This window comes from Octodon degus, unplaced genomic scaffold (genome assembly GCF_000260255.1).
Source record: "Octodon degus isolate 3935 unplaced genomic scaffold, OctDeg1.0 scaffold00020, whole genome shotgun sequence".
NCBI lineage: Eukaryota > Metazoa > Chordata > Mammalia > Rodentia > Octodontidae > Octodon > Octodon degus.
Genome location: NW_004524596.1, coordinates 7,595,829 through 7,620,807, shown reverse-complemented (window position 1 = coordinate 7,620,807; position 24,979 = coordinate 7,595,829). Strand labels below are relative to the sequence as shown.

The 24,979-nt window shown below is 43.8% G+C and overlaps 1 protein-coding gene across 2 annotated transcripts; it reads right to left on the bottom strand.

The window, feature by feature from the left end:
- Nucleotides 1-2,014: 2,014 nt before the first annotated feature.
- On the bottom strand, nt 2,015-24,916 carry LOC101583337 (tetratricopeptide repeat protein 39B). 2 transcript variants are annotated; one of them, XM_004627724.2, is made up of 2 exons: nt 24,554-24,916; nt 2,015-4,190 (listed from the first exon to the last, which is right to left on the bottom strand). In XM_004627724.2, the coding sequence occupies exon 2, from the start codon at nt 4,009-4,011 to the stop codon at nt 2,200-2,202; it is 1,812 nt and encodes a 603-aa protein (XP_004627781.1). In that variant the 5' UTR covers nt 4,012-4,190; nt 24,554-24,916; the 3' UTR covers nt 2,015-2,199. The 2 variants fall into 2 exon arrangements, with proteins under 2 accessions (XP_004627781.1, XP_023567010.1); XM_023711242.1 differs by lacking the exon at nt 24,554-24,916 and adding an exon at nt 15,725-15,742.
- Between the last annotated feature and the right edge of the window lie 63 nt (nt 24,917-24,979).

The following is a 24,979-nucleotide window of genomic DNA, read 5'->3' as shown; positions in this document are numbered from 1 at the left end:
CCTCCAGAGTGCTGCGGTTATGGGCATGCACCACCGCACCTACCACCAAAAGCATTTAGGTAATGGGGTGGCTAACATATTTTAGCAAGCCAAACTTTCCCAGCAACTTGTCTCAAAATGTGACTAAAAGACAGGAGGATGCTGAAGGTGCTGTAACACCAGCACATGGAGAAGACTAAGGCAGAAGGCTCACAAGTTCAAGGCCAGCTTGGGTTATACAGAGAGCTTAAAAACAGCCTGGAAGGGCCGGGAGATAGCTCAGTAGCACAAGTGCTTGACTGGCAAGTGCAAGGTCCTGATTTTGATCCCAAAACAAACGAACAAAAACAACCTAGACTCTGTATCAAGATCCCTATTTCAAACAAACAAACAAACAAACGAGGGGGGATATATTCAGCCAGAATGACTGGTCCAGGTAGTAGGAACTGATTTTTATCCTTCAGGTGGTTAAAATAATAAGCCCTATGCCTAAAGCTGCATTTATCCTCATTTTAGCCCAACAACAGCAGATACATGCAAATGTTGGAAAGCCAGTCTTAATAAAAATTATTCCTTAGGAGGATACTGAAAGGGACTTACCTGGTAACAAAATGCTTTCGCCAACAGCCTAGGTCCCATCTATCCTCTCTTGGCCTCCCAAAGTCATCTTTGGAGGATTTGCTGCTGCGGCTGCTTGGATGCGACCCAGGGCCTTGGCACTGAGCTACGTCCTCAGCTCTTTTTGTTTATTTATTTCATTTTGGGACAGAGTCTCACTAAGTTGCTCAGTTTCTAGGCTTCCTGCTTCACTCCTCCAGAGTGCTGGGATCGCAAGTGTATGCCACCAGGTCCAACTTTTAAAAGGTGTGTGTGTGTGTGTGTGTGTGTGTGTGTGTGTATGGGGCAGATGTCTTTCTTCTCTATTTCTCTATCCTGGGACAAGTCACAAACCCAAGTTTGAGTTGCCTCATGAAAAAATCCCAGCACTGGGGAGGGGGAGGCAGCAGGATTGTTGCAAGTTTGAGACCAGCAAGAGCTACAAAGTGAGCTTACGGCCACCCTGAGCTGCATAGTGAGACCCTGTCTCAAAAAAAGGTAAAAAATAGAATTCTTGATATACAAGGGGGGGTCATCTCTGATACAAGAAACCAATAAAAATGCAGCTGGGCATGGTAGTGCACACCTATAATCCCACCAGAGATCCTTGGGAGGACTGCTGTGAGTTTCAGGCCAGCCTGGGTTACACAGTGAAATAACTACCTGCCTGGCCTGAGTTCAATCTCCAGTACCACACACACACAAAACCAAACCAACCTTGGGGGCTGGGGAAGATAGCTCACTGGCATATACTCCTGCCTGAAATAATACTATGACCTTGAAATCATTTTCCTAAAATTAAAAAAAATATATTTATAGGGCACCATGATCCTTAGTGTAGCTATTTTTATTTTATTTGTGAGTTGTATATATTATCTAGTAAGGTATTAAAAATTATCTTAAGAGGGTTTTTGGTTTTATTTGTTCTTATAAATTTTTTTTAAAGGTAGTTTGTGGTTGTCACAGGGTCTCGCTACACAGTTCAGACTCATAGTGCTCTTCCTGTCTCCGCCTCCCCAGTGCTGGGATTACAAAGCGGGCACGGCATGCCCAGGGTTCTGGGGCTAGCATGGCATGCGGTACTGGGGATTGAATTCCTGTGCTTGCGCTTGCCCAGCATATGCTCAGGCTGCTGAGCTAGCTCTCCAGTTCTATTTATTTGTTCTTAAAACAGGGCCTAGATGTATAGTTCAGGCGAGCCTTGAATTCCAGGCTGGCTTCAAACTACCAGTGACCCTCCTGCCTCAGCCTCCAAAGTGCTGGGATTACAGGCTTGCACCACTATGCCCAAGGTTTTCTTTTCTCTTTTTTAGGTTTTGTAAAACATACTAAACTCACCCCTTCTTCACAAGAGAGAACATGTTATAACGTACATGATTTGCCTTTTCTTTTTAAAAAAACACATCACTCCATTTACCAGTCTAAGTCATGTGTTTTATAGGCAAGGAAAAGGAAAGAGGGGAAGAAAATGGCCAGTTCCTTTCTACTTCATGCTGATCAGATTCTTAGCAGCCACCTCGTGGATTCTTTTATCCACAAAGGAATGATGTTTCTACCTGCTCATCACCTTGCTGATTGAAGTCATTTCACTCGTACTAAACGCGAGTACACTTTGCATTTATATCACTTTTCTTTGGCTATCTGCTCCAGGGCTATGTAAGCCCGGAACTGCAGTCGGGCCTCCATGGGGTAGTCCTTGTAGTTCTTAATGTTCTCTAGGTTCTGCGCTGCCCTGGCACGATCTCCTCTCAGGTAGTACAGAATTCCCAGTTCATAGTAGGTGTACGGGACCAAGTAGTGGTCGTACTTTAACAGTTTCTCCTTCTGAATAACGCGGTTGAAGTAGTGCTCGGCCTTCAAATACTTGCCCAAGTGCTTCAGGCACAGGCCCTTCATCAAGTTTAACGAACTTAAGTCGTCTGTGCCGTACTCCTCATTTGGGTTTTCTTTCAGAAGGTCTTGCCCTTTCTCAATGATTGATAGCCATTTTGAAATAAGCTCTAGCCTTTTGCTCATGATTCGGAATCCACTCCAGGCGTAAATGAATTCCAGCAGGGGCTGCGCTGTAAACCAGCCTGCAGTGGTAGCGTAGCGCTGACCTTTCTCAGCAATGAACAGTTCTATTGGCACCGATGTGCCTAAAATTTTGATTCTTAGGCTATCCACGCTTAAGAAGAGAGAGTTAACATCTTCCTTTACTGATTTCACAAACTCAGAAGGCATCAAAGCCAGTATTACAGCTTCGCTGTACGCGTAGGTGGCCTTGGACCACCTGCTGTGCAGGTACAGGAGGTGGGCGCAGTGGTAGGCCTGCCTCCAGTTCTGCAGAAAGATGTGGCACCACATGAGCTCCCAGTAACAGAGGTGATGGATCTGCCTCCATTCATTCTGAATAAAGATGCAGTGCTGTAATTGCAGCAGCGCCCTTTCAAAATGTCCTCTCAACATACTGAGGCGCGCGTGAAAAAAATTAAGTATAACACATTTTGGGAACTTTCTGAGGTAGGTGAAGAGGAGATGCTCGGTAGCAGAATTGGAAACACTCTCAACACCAAAAGCTACGTAAATGTAATTATGATAAAAGAGTAGAGTCAAAGCACTTAAGATATTGTTTATATGGGGCTCAGATGTGCTTTCACGAAGCAGAGCCAAGCCCACCTCTCTGTCACCAGAATATCCAACAATATTGAGAAGCTTAAGTGTCCTTGGTGGGACAAGGGATAACATCAGGTTGAAAACTCCAAGGCCAAATTTGATCCCTCCCACCAGGTGTCTGTGGGCTTTGCTTCGAATGTTAGACATATATGGTAGCACCTGTTGGCAATCTTTGTATATCTGGTAGCTTAACCCAATATTTACCCCGCTTTTAAGAAAACCAACCAAACTGTCGTCCTGTATAAACGTTATGACGGCTTTCAAGAGCAAACACTCGGCATAGCAGACCTCAGCGTGCAGTTCCTCTTCTGTGACAGCACTCATCCCCTGTCTGCTCACTATGTGAGACAAAGACATTATCCTTGGCTTTTTCCGGAAGTTGTTACAGGTTTTCAAAGCTTCCTTTGCAGTGTCCATTCCAATCTGTATATCTTGTGGGTCGAAAGTCAGGACGGCCTTGACAACCATAAGCATGCTGTAGATGAGGGCATGGTATATACTGTTTCTAGACCACGGGTGGATGAGGTCTATTGCCTCTGCGAACCTATTATTTAGAAATAAATACAATCCAGTTGTACATTCTTCCAAGGAAGACTCCAGATTCATTGTGGCTGCCACAGGAATACTTTCATAGGCATCTTCAAACTTGTCATCCTGCACATTTTCCCTTTTAGGGGGCGATTTTCTTAACTTGCCCTCATTGCCAGTTTCCCTTTCATTGAGAGTAAATGACAATTTGTCTTCTTGCTCCTTTTCTCTTTTTCTTAGAGCAAGAGGCATATCTGCTCCCCTGCTTGGCAATGTGGCTATCTGAAGCAGAGTGCCGCGGCTGCAGGAAGGGTAGCTCTGCTGTCCCCAGCAGGGTCTCTTCTTTCACACACAGCTCAGTCTGAAGTGTTGCTTCAAAACGGAGGTAAACGAATGACTAGTGGAGGGATGCAGCATTCGGATATTTGCATCTGTTGGACAAGGGGGACAAGAGAATTTTATTTAACCAAAAGATGCATTCCAGAAAAGTTCTAAGAACTTGGAATATATATATATATATATATATATATATATATTTATGGAACCAAAAGATGCATTCCAGAAAAGTTCTAAGAACTTGGAATATATATATATATATATATATATATATATATATAGTATATAGTATATATGTATATATATTTTTAATGTTATTTAGTATAGGGTCTACAGGGTCTCACTACACAGACTGGACTCGTGGTGATCCTCTTTGTTTTCAGCCTCCCCAGTGCTGGGATTACAGGCGCGCACCACCACACCTGGTCTCAGTCACTGTCTCAGCAGGCCCCAGGGGGGTGGAGGGGGGACTGGTATGGCATGCCGGAGATCAAACCACTGGCCCCTGGGTCTGCCTGAGCAGGTGCTTCAGTCCACTGAGCTATCTGGCCAGCCTTAGAATTTGGAATATATATAAAGAAAACATGCTCTGCTAAAACATTCCAAAGCAAATCCTTTGTAAAGAAGAGTTCATCTGAAACTTTTCCTTCAATACATCAATTTCATAAGATGATTTCTTATATTTCTTTCTTTTTTTTTTTTTTATGGTACCGGGGATTGAACTCAGGACCCTACGCTTGCTTGCCAGGCAAGCACTTATTCTACTGAGCTATCTCCCCAGCCCTCTTTTATATTTTATTGTAGAATGGTACTGCAATAGCTATAAAATCTCTATAAGAAGGTCTGGGGGCCTGGCCCTAGCTCAGGCCTTTAAGTGGCTGCTTATACAAAGCTGTCAGCCTCAGGTTGCTGGAGTTCGAACCTCACAACTCTCCCGCTGGCCAAAAGTGCCCTGAAGGCGTTCGAGGAACAAAAAAAAAAAAAATCCTAAGAAGGTCTTTGGGGACAAAGATCTCAGGGGACAGGCTAATGTATTTACATAGTTCTGTAGTTGAAAGAAAGGAACAGGGGGCCGGGGAGATGGCTCAGTGGAATAAGCGCTTTCCTGGCAAGCGCAAGGGCCTGAGTTCAATCCCCAGTTCCACAAAAAAAAAAGAAAGAAAGAAAGAAAGAAAGGAATGGGTGAATTGTCTAAACTGACAAATCTCTCCCATACTATACTTAGTATGTTATTCTTAGTTTGCTATTTTTTAGGATCATCACTGTACTTCATATATATGTCTTACTGAAATTAAATATTATTGTCAGTTGCATAGGATTTTAGATATGGACAGAGGTATAAAGTAGGAAGATTTCCTAGAAGTTAAAAAAAAATAAATTCAGCTGAGTGTGGTGGTACACACCTATAATCCTAGCACTTGGGAGGCTGAGACAGGAGGATCACTTAGTTTCCGTTCAAGGCCAGCCTTGACTACATAGTGAGTTCAAGGCTAGACTGAACTTCATAGCAAGACCCTGTCTCAACAAAACAATAAATAGATAAATAAAATTTAGATTGTGCTTAAATTGTATATTTTGAGACTGGGTATGATAGTGCACCTGTAGTTCCAGCACTCAAGAGACTGAGGCAGGAGGATCACTTCAAGCTTAAGGCCAGTATGGGCTACACAGTAAGTTCAAAGCTGGCCTAAGCTACACAACAAGAGCCTGTTTCAAATACAAAACAAAACAAAACAAAACAAAACAATAAAAACCTGTATGTTTTGATAAGTAAAATAGAAAGCCACAGTATGGAAGATAATCAATGGAGAAAAAAAGAGAAAAGCAGAGGATGGGTATTTTTTTTACAGAAGAAAAAGAAAAAGGAGAATATGTTATATTTGAGGGGGAAATGATGCGGAGTGATATTGTTTGAGATACATGCTCATTTTTATGCCTTAGGGTTCAGTTCACTCTGGGTTTTAACAAATACCATCATTGCTTAGTCTGCTGAACTATCTCGCTGGCCTTTCATCATTGCTCTTGACAAGAAGAGTTCATAACAGTTAGCTGACTCAGTTCCAAGTTGGAAAAGTTGTGTGTTCTTTAGGAGGGAAATTAATCTTGAGGCATCAGTGGTAGCTACGGCGGGGGACATTGCATGGTTTTGCCTAGCGCGCCATACCCAGAACACAAGAAAAAATAAGCACTTTGGCCGAACCAAAACGCTTTCAAATTATATTTCATAGAATTGCTATTTGCTCTTCAAGACAGTTCACACTTTTGAAATCTTACCAAAGTCTATCAGTATAATTACTCTTGTGAGTAATGAGACATTCTGTGTATATTTTTGTTAGTGTTTCTTTTGCCACCTTATAATTATTCATACATCTGCCTTTACCTCTAACTTCGGAGCTCCAAGGCATGATTTGTGTTTTTTATTCAGCATTATAGCTCAATTCTAGCACCCTCTCAAGATCAAAGTTGGCATGAATAAATGTTTAGTAGGTGGCATCTAGGATTTTTCCTAATTTTTTTGTTTTGTTTGTAGTTTCTGTGTTTGTTTTTAGTACTGGGAATTGAACTGGGGCCTCTCAGCGCTGTCACTGAGCTACACACAGCCCCATCTGCTCTAAGAGTTTCTTTTTTTTTTTTTTAATTTTTTTTTTTATTTATCTGTGTGTGTGTGTGTGTGTGTGTGTGTGTGTGGCCAGCTCAGCCCACCAGGGGGCGGGGCTGGCTGGCATGTGGTGCTGGGGGATTGAACCGCGGTCCCTGTGCTTTGTTTAGCTTGTTCTAAGTAGGTGCTTTAGACCACTGAGCCATCTCACCAGCCCTTTAAGAGTTTCTTGAAAGCAAGTCTGAACTCATCTTTCTGCCACATAATTGCTAGACCCAAACAACGCGTTTAAAAAATATGTTTTTGGTCCCTGGTTCTGCAGGCCGCACTGGCCCCACCCCTGGCACATTTAGGAGGCCACACAGTCTGGGCTTGGTGGCATACACCTGTAATCTCAGTGCTGGGGAGGCTCAGATAGGAGGATCACTGTGAGTCCGAGCTGTGTAGTGAGACCCTGTACAAGATACATAAATAAAGAATAAAATAAAATATAAAATAAATAAAAAATATATTTTGGGGATTGGATTCTACTCCTTCCCTACTTCAAGGATTAATATTTATATAGTCAATAGTATAAACATTCAGAGATGTTGGAAGAGGCAGTATTTGTTCCCTATTCTTAAAACTCCCATATGGGAAATTTCTGCTTGATGAACTTCTGACAGGTGGGCTAACTTCCAGCCAAGAGTCAGCAGAAGAATCTGTTGCACCTTCTGGATTTTTTTTTTAGTTAGCCTATCCAAAATATATATACTTTTTTTACTATATTTGGTACAGGGTCTCACTATGCAGCTTGGATTCACAATGATCCTCCTGTTTTTAGCCTCCTCAGCACTGGGACTACAGGTGTGCGCCACAAGCCCTTTCGTGGTGGCCAGCTCAGAGCGCGTAGGGGCAGGGCTGGCATGGTGTGTGGTGCCAGGGATCAAACCCCAGTCCTTGCGCTTGCCTAAGCAGGTGCTCAGTCTGCTGGGCTATCTCGCCAGCCCTAGCCTTTCTGAATTTTAACATCAAAACCCAGAAGAGTTTGTTTTTTGACTATAGCTGCAGCTGGAACCTGCTGAATAAATCTTGTTAATTGAGTAAAACATTACTCAGTTTACTTGGCTGGAAAAATGTTGCCATGGCTACTATAAGCTTACTCAAACAGTTTTTTTTTTGTTGTTGTTGTTGTTTTTTTTTTTTGGTGGTGCAGGGTGTCAAACCCAGGGCTTTGTGCAGATGAGGCACGATCTCTACCCCTGAGCCATGTTCCAACCACAAAAAGTTCTTATGAAAGGATGCAGAAAGAACTCCAGGCCCATTTTGACATCTGATCTTTAATGAAGGGACCAAAAGCATATGCCTCAGAAAAGGGGGCCTTTTCAAAACAGTGCTGCAAAAATTGGCTACCCACATGCAAAAGAACACGAGTTGGAGAGGAAATAGCAGAAAGAATCAACGAATGGAACTACACAAATTAAAAAGCCTCTGCACAGCAAAAGAACCGCCAATATAGTAAAGAGATAGTCTACAGAATAGAAAATAAATTTTACCAGCTACTCCTTGGACAGAGGATTAGTATCTAGGATATATAAAGACCACGCAAAATAAAAGACCCAATCAAAAAATGGGCAATTGTAATGAACAGACCCTTCTTGGAAGAATAAGTGACTGAAAAATACATGAAGAAGCATTCAACATACTTGGCCATGTGAGAAGTGCAAATTAAAACAAAACTGAGATTCCCTAACCCTAGAAAGAAAGGTTTAACATCACCAACTCAAGAAACAACAAGGCTGAAAACAGGAGGATCACTATGAGTCCGATCTGGGTAGTGAGACCCTGTAGACTCTACTAAATAAATTTTTTAAAAATGCGGGCAAGGCTGTAGGGAGGAAAGACATTTCTACATTGTTGGTAGGACTGTAAGCTAGTATAGCCATATGAAAATCAGTAAAGAGATTCCTCAAAAAACCTAAAGTTAGAAATTCCATTCAACTAAGCCATTCCTCTTCTAGGTTATTTTTCATATTACAGTAATATGTCCATTCCTATGTTTACAGCAGCATAACTCATAATGGGTAAATCTGAGTTGGAACTGGCCTGTATGCCCATCAACAGATAAATGAATAAAAAAAAATGTGGTTTATCCATACACCATAGAATACTACTCAGACACGAAGCAGGATATCTTTGAGTCATTTGTAAGGAAACGGATACCAGTTGGGACCGTAATGCTTAATGAAATAAATCAGACACAGAAGCTTAAATATCACCTAATTTTTCCTATATGAGAAACCTAAAGTATAAAGAGCAAAATAAAAGATAAAGGGGCCGGGGAGATGGCTCAGTAAATGCTTCCCTGGCACCCTGGCAAGCGCAAGGATCTGAGTTCAATCACTGGTTCTGCAAAAAAAAAAAAAAAAAACAAAAGGACAAAAAAAAAAAAATAAAAGATAAAGAGGAAAGAGGGAGATAAACCTTTTGTGGAAGGGAAGAGGATCTAGAGTTGGAGGGAAGGAGGGAGGGAGGGAGAGGAAAGGGAAGTAAAAAGGGTTAAGGTGTGGACGTCCATGCACCCACTTCCCAAAAAATGTATTCATTATGTACTGTAAACAGGAACTAATAAAAGCAGCTTAAGGGGCTAGGGACATAATAAGCGCTTCCTGGCAAGTGCAAAGGTCTGAGTTCAATCCCTGGTTCCACCAAAAAAAAAAAAAAAAAAAAACCACAGCTTAAAGGTCGTACTTTGGTCCCCTTCCACCTGACCCTTGCATACATCCCATCCACTCTGAACTTGGGGGAGGAAAAAGATAGTTCGTTATTGGCCCCCAAGAACATGCCCTCGTCTTCCTCCTGTGCCCGATCTGGAGGCTGGTTCCATCTATCCCTTGGGCTGGGGTCCCTTTCTTCTCCCCTACTGTCCCACCGTGAGCAACATCTGTTGGCTCACTGCTCTGAGCGAGACTTCCTGTCCTATGAGCCGGGGTGTACTCCAGCAGGGCTTGTCACTAAGCACTGGCCTTAGCAAGAACAGCCAGGACTGCGACGCTAACGCCACCACTTTCTTGACCTTACTGTGTGCCTTGTTTCCTTGTCTGGAACAGAGAACAGAACCTCTGCCAGACAACAGCTTGGGACATCAGGGGAACAAACCCATATAGTGCAGCCAGCACAGCATCCGATATATGCACTACATAATTTTGTTGCTCTGTGCCCGTAGCCTGCACACACGTTCATGCCTGGCACTCAGAAGGGGTTTAGAGAGAACTGTTTCAGCTGAGGTTTGGCATGCGGGCTGCTTGTATGGAGTCCCCAAGCTTTCAGTAACACAGGCAAAACTCTAGTTGCTCTCCTTTGACTTCTAACATGCTCTGTGTCTGCAGTGCCTCCTGCCTCTGTCCGCGCTGCCAAAGTTTCTTCATTTGGAAATTGCAGTCTAGTGAGAAGGGAGGGGAAAGGGGCTCATACTGAGCCAGCGAAATCAGGAGTAGCAGCGAGGCTAAGAGGGAGAGGCTGAAGGTGTAGAAAGGAAAGACGGAACATGAAAGATGCGGCGACGGGGTGGCACAGTGGTACAGCACTTGCCCACCAAGCCTGAGGCCCTGAGTTCAGTCCCCAGCACTTCAGTAAATACTAAAGACAGGATAAAAAAGGAAGTCAGCTGTGGTGGTGCACGCCTACTATCCCAGCACTCGGGAGGCTGGGCAGGAGGATTGTTGCGAGTTCAACACCAGCCTGCGCTACAAAGGGAGTTGAAGCCCACCCTGATCTGCAGTGAGACCCTGTCTCAAAAAGACAGGGGTGGGGTATGCACAGGTGAAGAAAGAAATAAACTTGCACAAGGCAAGGAAAACCTCTCCCTCAACACAGAAGAGCCTTCCTTTCTGTTTTGTGTGCAATACTTATTTTGTTGAGCTCCTTCGACATGCTGAATAAAACAACAAACTGCTTCTATGGAACTGATGACCCGAAGGGAGGGATACTTGGGAGACACAAAGAATAAATTCGTGAACAAGGAAGATTTCAGCTGGTGCTCTATGCTTGAAGAATGCAATCAGTTCAGGGGACTAGGGACCCTAGACAGGGGTGTAGACTAGCCACCGAGCAGGAGAGCAGTGACAGAAGGCCAACGACAGGCTGACGGGGGCTGCCATTTCTGATCTCAAGTTCAAGGCTGGTTGTTTTCTGACTAGGTCTTATTTTTAGAGAAAAGGGAGTATGTATCTCAGGCTGGTCTTGAACTGATGGCGAGCCTCCTGCCTCAGCCTCTCAAGTACGTACTGGGATTACAGGTGTGTGCCACCACACCTGGTCTGAATGTATATTTTTGTAAATGTCTTCTGAAGGTGTCTTTTGTATCTGGCTTCATTCATGCGTAGAATGACTGGCTTAGACACTAAATTAAATGAACATTTATGAGAAGATTATGAAGCTGGATAGTCCTAGCACTCAAGAGGCTGAGGGAAGAGGGTTGCCACCAATTCAAGGCAAGTCTGGGTTATGCAGTGAGTCTAAGGACAGCCTGACCTATCTAGCAAGATCCTGTCTCAAAGAAAAGCTTAAAAATATTTCATTTTAAAAAATATATTTGGTTCAGGGTCTCACTACACAGCTTGGACTCACAGTGATCCTCCTATTTCAGCCTCCCCAGTGCTGGGATTACAGGAGTAATCTTCATTAGCTCAGTGCGGCTGGGAGCAGGTCCTGTGTGGCATGGGGTACCTGTGATGGAACTCTGGTCCCTGAGCTGGCTAAAGCAGGTGCTTAGTCCACCGAGCTATCTTGCTGGACCCAAGAGCTTAAAAATAAATTAATTAATCAAAACATCAATAAATTACGGAATTTAAAAAAAAAAAGCTATACGGGGTATGGTGGCACACACCTATAATCCCAGCATTCTGGCAGGCTGAGGCAGGAGGATCACTTTGAGTCAGATGCCAGGCTTTTTACAAGTGGTCAGTAGCAAGGGAAAGTATTTTAACAAAACCTTCCTGGAACATTCATTGTGAGAAGGTACTTTCTACACCAGCCTGTCTCTATCTTTTGCAAATACTTCAAAACACAAATGGCTGGAGACTATTTTTCCATAGAAAAGGTCATGCTGGCTACAGCATTCAGTAATACATCAAAACTATACACTAGGCAGAAGTATTTCATCTGAAGTTGGCCACAGTGGTATATACCTGTAATTCTAGAACTCCAGAGGTTGAGACAGAAGGATCACTAGTGGGGCCGGGGATGGCTCAGTGGAATAAGCACTTCCCTGGCAAGCGCAAGGGCCTGAGTTCAATCCCTGGTTCCGCCAAAACAAAAACAAAAACAAAAACAAAAAAAAAAAAAAAGAAGGATCACTAGGACCTTGAGGCCAGCCTGGTTTATGCAACAAAGCACTCTTTAAAAAAAAAAAAAAAAAAAGTCAGCCAGACGTGGCTGTGCGTCACTGGAACCCCACTGCTTGTGAGCTTGGGGTCACATAGTAAACGCAAGGCTGGGACCAGCAGATAGCTCAGTGGACTAAGTGCCTACTTTGGCAAGTGCAGGGACTAGGGTTCAATCCCCAGTGCGACGTGCCATGAATGGAGTCTGGGCGTGGTGGCACATGCCTGTAATCCCAGCACTGGGGAGGCTGAAAACAGGAGGATCACTACGAATCCAAGCTATGTAGTAAGACCCTGTACCAAATACATAAATGAAAAAATAAATAAACAAATTCAAGGCCGGCCTGGATTACATAGTAAGACCTTGTCTCAAAATCGAAAAAAGCAACCAGCAAAAACAGTAACAAAGATTCAAATCAAAACAAACAAAACACCAGCAACAAATAGATGTGAATTCATGAAAAGTTGAAGGTTATTTTTGAAAAATGAAATTTTATTAATTCTAAATTATACAACAGGGGCTGGCGAGATGGCTCAGTGGTCTAAAGCGCCTACTTAGAGCAAGCTTAGCAAAGTACAGGGACCGCGGTTCAATCCCCCACACCACATGGCAGCCAGCCCCGTCCCCTGGTGGGCTGAGCTGGCCACACATACACACACACACACAAATAAATAAACAAAAAATTAAATAAATTACACAACAGCCACATATGCAGGCTATACACATGCTGCTATAAAGAAAAAAAATCAAGTTGCCAGGCATGCTGTTGATTACGATTATAGGTATAATCACAGCACTTGGGAGGCTGAGGCAGGAGGATCACCTCGGGCTCAAGGGCAGCCCTGGCTACATAGCAGAGCCCTGTCTCAAAAACAACAACAACAACAAACCACATTTTTTATTCAGCCGGGTGCAGCACCACATGCCTGTGATCCCATCTACTCCAGATGCCTCAGCAGGAGGATCACGCGTCTGCAGGTGACAGCATAGCAAGGTCCCATTTCCCAGTCCTCGTCATCACAGCATCAGCATATTCACGATACAAACACTAAACACTACATTTTTGGGACATCTAAGATCTATATAACAGTAGAGGAGGAGGCCCTCACCAAAATAGTTAATTTATTTATTGCGTGTGTGGTACTGGGGATCACAGTGCAGAGCTTGAGCTTGCCAGGCAGGTGCTTATACTGCTGAGCTATATCCCTGGCCTTTTTTAAAAAATAAAGTTTTTATCACTTTTATTTAAGTACCAGGCATCAAACTTAGGACCTTGTGTTTGCCAGGCAGGCACTTATGCCACTGAGCTATCTTCCCAGCCCTAAAAAAAGTTAACTTTTGAAAGACTAGAAGGATAGCTGGGCTTTGAGATAAAACCAGGAGCCACCAAATTCTAGGAAACCTGTAAGATTTTCCCAGATCGTCTTCCCGCTGACGGTGGCGGCGGAGGGCGCAAACTCGCTGACAAACATGGAGGTGGATGTGCCCCAAGACCACCAAGCAGACGACAGATGGGCCAGGCCCACACAGGCCGACTTCCTCTTACACACAAAGGAACCAAAAGCCAGCAACCTAGAGCCACCATGCACTGACAAATACACTACCAGAAGTAGGCGTGGGAACTGCGCGGCACCAGGGCGGGGAACAGAAAAGCGGGGAGCGGCTGGAGAGGAACGGAGCAAAGCTCTGGACAAGAGCTAACAGCGAACGATGGAAATTAAAGAAGTGCGAGAATTACTATCAAATCTGAAAAGAAGAACCCAAATTTCTATTTATTTAGTGTGTATGTGTGTTTACATTCTCCTAGGCTTCAGATTGAGGGTGAGATCCATACATTTATTATGTTTTGATCCTAGTTTTTAAGCACACCAGCTTACGTGTACTTTGTTTTGGTGCCAGGAATTGAACTCGGGACCTTGCGCTTGCCAGGCAGGCACCGTGCCTCTAAGCTATATCCCTGGCCTCACATTTACTGTATTAAGTACAAGTTATAAGCTTTCGAAGAGAAGGTAAAGTGGAGTACACACATCTTCACTAGGGTTCTAGATTAGGCAGAGTGAAGACAGCGTAAAGTGACTTATCCTGCCCTCCACGTAAAGATAAATATTTAAATCTTCTTTTTATTGGAGACTTGTACAGCAAACAACACCCGGACCACATTAGCACCTCATTCTGAACACTTGACTACAGCGACGGCCTCCCTGGGCTGTGATGTGATAGAAAATGAAGGTTCCTTCTAGTGTGCCAGAATGTGGGCAATACGCACGATCCAAGAAAATGTGGTTCTCTACACTTTGGAAAATCGCCCAAGAATTCTAACCCGTAATTAAAATTATCTGTATGAGAAACACTGTATAACTTTGCTATGGTTTGTGTCTAGGTGTTCCCCCAAAGCCTCGGGCAGTCACACAGTGGCTTCTAGGGTTTGTGATTACTTCGCAATCCAGTGCTGGATTATGGGGCGAGTGCTGCACCGCCCTGGGCAGTCTAAGGAAAGGAGAGAGGCTTTGCTCTCTGCCGCTGCTCAGGCCTTTTTGCTCTTGCTGTTTTATTTTGTTCTTGTTTTTTGTCTCTTTGAAACACGGCCTCGCTATGCAGTTCAGGCTGGCCTTGAGCTCACTTTGGAGCCCAGGCTGGTCTCAAACTTACATTGCTCCTCCTGCCTCAGCATCCCGAGTGCTGGGATTACAGGTGTGCGCCACCATGCCCAGCTTTGCTCTTGCTGTTTTGCTGTCTTCTGTCACCATGAACTGTTGCCCTCTGCCTTGTGCCGCCATACCATGGAGCCAGCTGAGAATGGACTGAAACCTCCACAAACTGAGCTAAATAAACTTTTCCTTCCTCCATGTTGGGCGTCACGTATTTTGTTCCAGCAACAAAAGAACTGAGAGATCCTTGAGAAATTATCGACCTGAAAAACTCGGCTACCTTGTGACAGCGGGGAGTGCAGGGAACTATGTGCATAAAATGGCACAAACAACTCCCGATGGTAGGCAACCAGACAGAACAACTCCAGGACAAAGTGAGGTGTTGTCGGCGTTATTTTTAACATACCAACAACGACCCACTGGAAAATGTCAGTATACTGGCAGGTTCATAGGCAAATTTTGGAACATAAAACAGGTATTTCACTACAATTCTCAAAAGGATATCTGGGTATGGTAGCACACACTTGCAATTCCAGTACTGGGGAGGCGGAACCATCACTGCGTGTCCGAGGCTGGCCCGGGATGCACAATGAAGTCAAGGTCAGCCTGAACTACACAGAGATTCTGTCGAGAAAGAAAGAAAGAAAGAAAGAAAGAAAGAAAGAAAGGAAGGAAGGAAGGAAGGAAGGAAGGAAGGAAGGAAGGAAGGAAGGAAGGGCAAGCAAGCCAGCCTGCCCACCAGCCCAGGGAATTGATAAAAAGCCAAAACAAATCCCCTGCAGGGAGGCAGCGGGCTGGGAGTGTCTTCTCAGCCGTCCTACTGAGCGAGCGCTTGCTCAGCCTACCCAAGGTGCTAGCTCTCCCCACCTGAGTCTCTGAACTGGCAGAATCAGAGGCTCAGAAGTTGGACAGGAAGCCGTCCAATCTTGCGAAAACAATCCATTCACAAAAGTGAACTGCGCAACAACCATGTGAAGACCTGAAATAGCTTTTAGTAAAGTTCATTAACAAATCTTACCGAGAACCTAATGCAGACCAGCTACCCTCCCAAGCAGTGGGGATGCGAAGGGTACAAATCAAAGGCCCTGTGATCTCACCCTGTACTGGGAAAGGACTCTCATGCAATGAATAAATAGGCGAGGAGTGAGAAGAGGTATGAGGAAATACTAAGCTGTGTAAAAGGCATACACAGCTGTGAGGAAATGGCATGCTACAATGTTTAAAAATTATTACAAAAGTAATATATTTGTTTAAAAGGCATGAACCAGAAGCTTCATAATTAAATTAATAATTAAAATTAAAAATTAATAATAGAAGGCTATAGAGTTAAAAATGAAAGCTCCTTCCATGTAACCTCACTTTCAAGGGCCAATGAAAGTTAAGAGTTTGGGAGTATTAGTGCCGGCCAGGTAGCTCAGCAGATTAAAGTGCCTGCTTAGGCAGACGCAGGGGCTGGGGGCTTGGTCCCCCAGCGTGGAGAGCTAGCCCGCCCCCAGGCTGCACTGAGCCAGCAAATGAGAATGGGTGTGGTGGCACCCATCTGTAATCCCACCACTTGGGTGGCTGAAAACAGAGGAGGATTACAAGTCAGATCAGTGTAATGAGACCCTACAGACCCTCTACTAAATACATAGAAAAAAATAAGAGTTTGGGAGTATTATTTATGCTGGAGTCTCCCTTCACTGTTCTGACTATGTCACTTAATTCTTCCATTACTACTTCCCTTTTCAAAATAAGGACCTGGCACGGTGGCACACACCCATATCCCAGCACTCAGGAAGCTGAGGCAGAAGGATTGCTATCAACGCAAGCGTAGCCTGGACTACGAAGTGAATTCGGAGCCAGCCTAGAGTATGTAACAAGCCCTTGTCTCAGACAAACATGTATGGACTTTCTCAAAACAAGATTACATTTAATTGTTCATATATATATATATATATATATATATATATATATTTATGGAACCAGGGATTGAACTCAGGCCCTTGCACTTGCCAGGGAAGCGCTTATTCCACTGAGCCATCTCCCTGGCCCCTGGAGGCAGTATTTTTTTTTCTTTTATTTTTATTTATTTATTTATTTTTGTGGAGAAATAAATATGAATGAGACAGTTTTACAGCTGAGTAATAGGATAGTTTTGATAATCAATACACTGTACATTGTTATCTTCTTAGTGGTTATTCATAGTACAAGAGGCAGACAGGATGTTCTATCCAAACACTGTTAGTACACCTCTTTCTTCTCATTGAATTAAGCGAAAGTAACTGTAAATTTATCCTATTTTGTATATATATAAATACAAAATGATCTTTCCTTTGTATCCTTTTTTTTTTGTCCTGTCAGAGGTGAATATTCTATTAGCATCTAAATACTGTAGGTGTTTGAATTCAACTAAACAATCTAACACTGCCTAGCAGTCTATAATATTAGTGGGTTATCCTCAGAAGTTGTAGACTTGAGCCTTTTACAGCTCATCGTATTAATATGGATTTACTTTATATACCTCATTTTTATACTTTTCTGCAGGATGGTTAAGACCAAGATAGAGCAAGACCTACATAACAAGAAATGTAACTTTTGTATCTGATAAGGTCAGCCAAATACTCTCAGGATTTATCCTGTAGCGCTGTACCGCCCTTTGTACATCCTTTTGTCAGTGTCTGACATGAGGGTGAGTCACGGCCATTGCTTGACCAATTTGCTCTCTGTGAATGTTCTTATTTTTTTTTTATTTTTTTTAAATTTTTTTTTTATTTATTAGAGAGAGAGAGAGAGAGAGAGAGAGAGAGAGAGAGAGAGAGAGGTGTGTGTGGCCAGCTCAGCCCACCAGGGGGCGGGGCTGGCTGGCATGTGGTGCTGGGGGATTGAACCGCGGTCCCTGATGCTTTGCTAAGCTTGTTCTAACTAGGTGCTTTAGACCACTGAGCCATCTCACCAGCCCCTGAATGTTCTTATTATAAGCAATGCAAATCATAATAGAAAATTTATCAGTATATAAGCAAAACACATGTAAACTAGACTCTTATGGTAGGGGGCTGGGTATGATGGCACACACCTGTAATCCCAGCACTCAGGAGGCTGAGGTGGGAGGATTACTTTGAGTTTGAGAACAGCCTGAGCCACATAGTGAGCTCAAGGCCAGCCTAAACTCCACATTGAGACCCTGCATAAAAAAAAAAAAAAAAAAAAGAAAAAGAATCACACTTTGTAAGGAGAGAGCCCACCACTGCAAGTGGGGACAGAGAGCCTTGCTTTTCCTTACTAGTGAGGGTAGATACTTTATTTTCTGCGGTGATTTTTTTCAGATTTTGCCTATTTGTTTTTAATAGAATAACCCTGTGCTTTGTTCACTACTTAAGATTCTAGGTGCTTGGATTTGGGAAACTAAATAGATCAGATTGAAAAGAACAAAAATATTGGTGGGGCAGGGATCAAACTTTTAAAATAAAAATACGTGAGCCAGGGTTAGCAAGATAGCTCAGTGGTCTAAAGTGCCTGCTTAAGCAAGCTTAGGCAAGCACAGGGACTGAGGTTCAATCCCTGGTACCACCAACAAAACAAAACAAAACCAAACCCCAAGAGCCAGGTGTAATGGCCCATACCTTTAATCCCTACTACTCTGGAGCTTGAGGCAGGAGGATCACAAGTTGAAGCGATTTAGTGAGATTCTGCCTCAAAATAAAAAGGGCTGGGGCTGTGCCTTAGTTTGAAGGCCTTGGGTTCAATCCTGTGCAATGGACAGTGGGTGGAGAATCAAAGGGAAGACAATGGTTTTAACATTTCTCTTTCTGAGGGCTGGCCAAAGAGCTCAGCGGATTAATGCACCTGCAAGGAGGCGCAGGGGCCAGGGCTTTGATCCCCTGGCCTGTTGTGCTGGCCCCTCCCCTGGAGCACAGACAGGGCAATTGAGACTGGGTGTGGTGGTGCGCGCCTGTAATCCCAGCTCTTGGGAGGCTGTAAATAGGATAATCACTAGGAGTCCAATCTAGTAGTGAGACCCCGAACACCCTGTAGATCCTTCCCTAAAAAAAAAAAAAAAAAAAAATTTCTCTTTGTTTTCTCTGCTGTTGGGTCAAACCCACAGCCTGGGGTACACTGAGCATGCGCTGCCTCACTGAACTTCGTGTGTGTACAAAAGTCTTCCTAGGGATAGTCACAGCCTAGAGCTGGTTAATAAATCAGGCATCTAAGGGATCCACTTTGAAATCTTCATGTTGCCAGCACCTCAAGCAAGTCTATGCATGTTGCCAGGCATGGGGCACACACCTGTAATCCCAGTACTCCAGAAGCTGAGGCAGGAGGATCCCTGTGAGTTCCAGATGAGCATGGGATAAGTTTAAGGTCAGCCTGAACTGCATAATGAAACCCTGTCTCAAAAAGATTAAAAAAAAAAAAAGTCTGTGCAAGCCCGGCATGGTGGCGCATGCCTGTAATCCCAACACTTGCCTGTAATCCCAGCATGTGGGAGGCTAAAACAGGAGGATGGTTGTGACTTTGAGACTAGTCTGGGCTACAAAATAAGCTCAAGGCCAGCCTGAATTGCATAGCAAGATCATGTCTCAAAAAGACACAGAAAAAAAAAAAGTCTATGCATGAAATTCTCATCTATTATTATTATTATTATTATTATTATTATGTTTTGAGACAGACTGTCAGCATATAGTTCAGGCTGGCCTCAAATTTGCAATGATCCTCTTTTTTCAGCCTTTACTATTGGGATTATACCACGCCCAGCACACCTGGCTTAGTTTGATACTTTTTTTTTATTTTTTTTTTTAATTTTTTCCATAATTTTATTGAGAAACAAATAACAATGAGACAGTTATAAATCAAATTGGTAGGACAGTTTCAAAAATTAACACATTGCATACATACTTCCTAGAGGTTAATTGCTGTATAAGACACGGACATGATATCCTATTTACAAAAAAACCATTAGAACAAATCCATCAATTCATTAAGAGAAAGTAATTTTTAATTTTTTTTAAGTTTATTTAGTGTGTGTGTGTGTGTGTGTGTGTGTGTGTGTGTGTCCAGCTCAGCCCACCAGGGGGCAGGGCTGGCTGGCATGTGGTGCTGGGGGATTGAACAGGGGTCCCTGCACTTTGCTAAGCTTGTTCTAAGTAGGTGCTTTAGACCACTGAGCCATCTCACCAGGCCAGTACTTTTTAACATAATCAAAACAGTCCTCAGAAAAATCTCACGATTCCCTAGATTGACTTACAGTCCCATGCCATGCATGTAAACATTTTTATCAGTGGGGCACTCCTACATCATCATTTTCCTCTTCCTAGTTTCACTCTCTATTTTCTTTCTTTTGTTGGTTTTTTTGAGACAGGTTTTCTCTAGGTAGTTCAGGCTGGCCTTGAGCTCATGATAATCCTCCTGCCTCAGCCTCCTGTTGCTGGGATTATAGGCATGCCCCACATGCCCCCAGCTTCACTCTAACAGGTGGTCAAAGATCACAGACTTCTTTTAAAAAAAAAAATTGTGGGGGCTGGTGAGATGGCTCAGTGGTCTAAAGCACCTACTTAGAACAAACTTAGCAAAGCCCAGGGCCCGCGGTTCAATCCCCCGGCACCACATGCCAGCCAGCCCGCCCACTGGTGGGCTGAGCTGGCCACACACACACACACACACACACACACATAAATAAATAAAAATAAAAAAATAAAACAAACCAGAAAACTAAGTCCTCAGCTTACCAATTAAAAAAAAAAAAATTGTGTATTTCGTACAGGGTCTCATTATGCAGACTGAACTGGTAGTGATCCTCCTGTTTTCAGCCTCCGCAGGGGTGCACCACCATGCCAGGACATAGTCACTGGCTCACTGTGCCCCAGGGGTGGGGCCAGCATGGCATGCGGGACTGAGGATCGAACCCTGGTCCCCTGAGCTTGTCAAAGCAGGTGCTTTGTCCCGTAAGCTATCTCACTGGCCCAAAGAGTTCTTTATTGTTTGTTGTTCTCTCGCTCCTTCTTCAGCCTTGATTGTAATCTAATACCTGGCTGATGGAAGTTAGCTTTTTATACAGTATGAAAGGTTTATGAACAGGCCTCTAACTGTGTGCTGAATGGGTCCCAGGATCACGCTAAAAAAGAAAGCAAGGGCCTGAGTTCAATCCCCGGCCCTGAAAAAAAAAAAAAAAAGAAAAAAGCAAGCTGTAGCTGAATATGGTTGCTTGGATGGACCTACAGTACATACATACATACATGTCACATAAATGTATACATATAAAAGTGCATATTACAAAATGGATCATAATTTCTCTGTAATGAAAAGATACTTATGCAAAAGAATTACTTTTCTTATTTTAAGATTTTCATCTCTAACCTAAAATGGTAACTGTAATTTAAAAAAGAACTAAAATGGTAGAGGCAATTACATGAAAAAGTAGAGCTTCTAGGGCCAGTGAGCTAGCTCAGTGGTCTAAAGCCACTGCTTAAGCAAGCTCAGGCAAGTGCAGGGATGGTGGTCCAATCCCCTGCAACACGTGCTCCCTCGCCAGCCCTGCCCCCAGGTGGGCTGAGCTGGTTGCAAAAAAAAAAAAAAAAAGTGAACTTCTATAATGCTTCTCCCAAAATACTGAAGCTAGGAAATGCAGATAAATCTTAAAAATTAAAATAAAAACTGTTAATCCCCCTCCTTTTATAAACTAATAGCACTGCCAAGATTTAACAACCACAACATGTTCAAAATTACTCCACATTTCATGTTAGGAAATTTCAGAGTGTTTGCAGAACTCGACAGCTGTCTCATTCAAACTGAATTTGGGAACGATCTCACCACCTTTTAGAGGTAGACTAGTTAAACCGACAAAGCCCATTTTAAAGAGAAGCAGCAGGAATAAAAGCACTCTGCAGAGTACTATTTCCCTGATTGGGATTGACATTTAGCGGACAATCGTGTGTGTCCTTGAGAAGGCCCATCCAGAGCAGTAACACATGGAACTAGAGTACGGTACTAGTATTTTCCATGAGTCAGCAAAGCCCAGCCAAGAATGAGGCCTGCCCTAAAAAGGATAATACAGAGTTAGGGGGCTGGAGAGATAGCTCTGTAGCATAAGCACCTGCCTGGCAAGCGCAAGGTACCGAGTTCAATCTCTGGTACACGCATGTTGTGCAGGCCCCACAACCGGCACAGTGGCACACACCTATAATCCCAGCACTGGGGAGGCTGAGGCAGGAGGATCACTGTGAGTCTAAACTGCGTAGCGAGAGCCTGTATCAAACAAAATTTTTAAAAAAGAAAAAATAAATACACAGCGTATCAAATGCTTGTCTCCAAGACAGGCCTGTACACCAGTCAAGCTAACTCCTTTCTGTTTATTTTATAGTACCACTGTGCATCCCGGATAGTCAAGTTCATACGGAGCTATGCCCTCTGTGACCGCCTCTTTGAAAACAGTTTCTCTACTATTATTTGCTTATAAATTCTCTTTACTACACTAGACTTTGTATTCAGAATCCAAAAAATTTGAGGCTTATTAGGAGCTATGTGTTTTGTTTTGTTTTTTAAAAAAAAAGATTTTTAAAAATTGTTTTGAGACAAGGTTGCCCTCTGTAATTCAATCTGCTCTTACATTTTTTTTTTGTCTTTTTAAAAAGATTTTATTTATTTATGTGTGTGTGTGTGTGTGTGTGTGTGGCCAGCTCAGCCCACCAGGGGGCGGGGCTGGCTGGCATGTGGTGCTGGGGGATTGAACCTGGTCCCTGTGCTTTGCTAAGCTTGTTCTAAGTAGGTGCTTTAGACCACTGAGCCATCTCACCAGCCCCTTTTTTGTCTTTTTGAGACAGGGTCTCTGCTATATAGTTCAGGCTGGCCTTGAGCTCTTTGTAGCCCAGGCTAGTCTTGAACTCACAATGATCCTCCAGCCTCAGCCTTCCAAATGTTGGGATTATAGGTGGGAGCCACCACGCCCAGCTTAAACTCCTACACTCACTATGTATCCCAGGCTGGCCTCAAACTCACAGCAATCCTCCTGCCTCAGCCTCCCAAGTGTTGGGCTTATGGGTATATGCCACCACCGCACCTTGCCAAAAAATGGTAACTTTCAGTAAGTTATCTATGCTGGTCTACCAGCAATTTTCATAAATCCCTAACATCTTAATATAGGAGAATGATGCCTGTGTATGGCGGTCCCCACCTGTAACCCCAGCACTCTAGAAGAGACAGGAAGATCAATGGCAGTTTGAGGCCGGCCTGGACTACACAGAAAGACCCTGTTGCGAAAAACAAAACAAAATCTGTTAAGGGCTGGGGAGTTGGCTCAGTAGAATAAGCACTTGCCTGGCAAGCACAAGGGCCTGAGTTCAATCCCCAGTTCCACCAAAAAAAACCCCCAAAATACCAAAAACCCGTTAAGGGTTAAGAGGAATACAACATACTCTATAGAAATTCCACTTTTCTGGCTAGATATTTTGAGGCAGATATATATTTATAGCATTAATAACCTGAAGAAAATCCATATTTATTCACCAATTACACTCCCTCCCCCGTATTCTGCATCCCACATCTATCCCACACACCAATCCAGGCTACAGTAAGTAAAAAGCTAATACAAATAACCAATGTTAATTTCCTATTCTTGTTTTGAAATTCGGTACTATTTTTATTGCTTTATGTTGCTTTGTTTTTGTCTTTGTTGTTATTTGTTTTTTTTTTTTTCTTTAACATAAAATTTTTTAAACATGAAACAAATACCTATGGACTTCGTTTTTTGTGTAAATTTTTCACCTCTTGTATATTCCCGGTATTTACGATATGATGTCTGCTTTGTTGTAGGTGAAAAAAGTACTTTAAGCTGTATTGGTAGAGTCGGTGTCTGGTCAATATTGCATACAATCAAAACTAGATTGTAGGGGCCAGGGAGATAGCTCAGTAGAATAAGTGCTTGCCTGGCAAGCTCTGGGTCCTGAGTTCAATCCCCACTACCACCAAAAACAAACAAACAAACAAAAAACCAAAAACTGGATTGTAAGCAATACTTAAAAAAAGTATTTTGAGACAGGGTCTCCCTGTGTCATTCAGGCTGGCCTCGGACTCACAATTCTCCTGCCTCAGCCTCCCAAGTGCTGGGATGGCAGCGTGCACCACCAGGCCTGGCCACTGTAGCTGTAATGTAGAGAAGATTCTATCTGTTGAGTGGCTGAGCAGCAAGGGTGCTATCTGCAGTAAGGGTAGACATTCTATGGTGCGCTGAAGATCCCGGCCCTCAGATCTGAACCGCAGCCGGTGTGATGTTACTGTAATACAAAAAAGCAGAAAGCACTAGATGGGAAAAACAAAAATACTTGAGCTTCTTTTGGGTAATTTTTTTTCCCCAGAAACCGGGGACTGAACTCAGGCCCTAGCTCTTGCCAGGCAAGCTTTTATCCTGCTGAGCCATCTCCCCAGCTCTATACTTGTGCTTCCGATGCAAACAATTTCAGAACTGCCACTGGCCAGACTGCTTTTTTTTTTTTTGTATTTTAGGGAAGGATCTACAGGGTGTTCAGGTTTTGTTGTTGCTGTTGTTGTTTGTTTGTTTGTTTTGGGGGAGCTGGCTCCGAATGCCTTCAGGGCAGGTTGGAGTCTTGGGGATAGAACCCAAAAACATTCAGTTTTATGACGAGTTGAACATAGCCAGGAAAAAAACAACCCACACCTCTCTCCCTTTGTCCCTCAGATTCCAAGAACTCAGGATAACCCTGTTGGTAATAAACCGGCGACCGGTTCAGAAGGGGCTGGAGTGTGGGGTATCACTCAGAGTCCCGGGGTGCCACCCCTTTTTGAGGCCTAGAATGGAAAGACCACTTCTGAGAACGGCGGGCTCGCGGGGTTGCGTCCTGGTCACGCTCCCGATTACCTCTGCACAGCCCCACACAGCGGAGTAGCCGATCAAGCCAGGTCCCGCAACAGAAAAGCGGCGGCCGCTGCAACATCCGCGGTTCAAGTCCACAGCCTCTCATAAGCGGGTCTAATGCACCTGTACCAGTATTACCAGAGCTGCGGGTGCCAAGATTAGGGAAAACTTGGGGCAGGGGCGAAGAGGTCAGGGGAACGGAAGGAACACCAGGAGGACCCACAAAAAGGGTGAGGGAGAGGGTGGGGGGACAGGACGTGGCGGGGAAAGCCACGGGTCGGAGCGCGAGCCGCGGAGTTCCCATGGTAACGTATCCCTCCGCCCGCGACCGGGGTCCGGAACTGTGAGATTCCCTCCGCGCCGCTTCTCGTTTGTTTCCGCCCAGCTCCTTTGTGCCGCGCAAAACGTTGCGATGACGCATGCGCAAAG

Bases quoted from the DNA above. Each gene is read 5' to 3' on its own strand.
- LOC101583337 (XM_004627724.2), bottom strand. From the start codon at position 4,011: ATGCCTCTTGCTCTAAGAAAAAGAGAAAAGGAGCAAGAAGACAAATTG.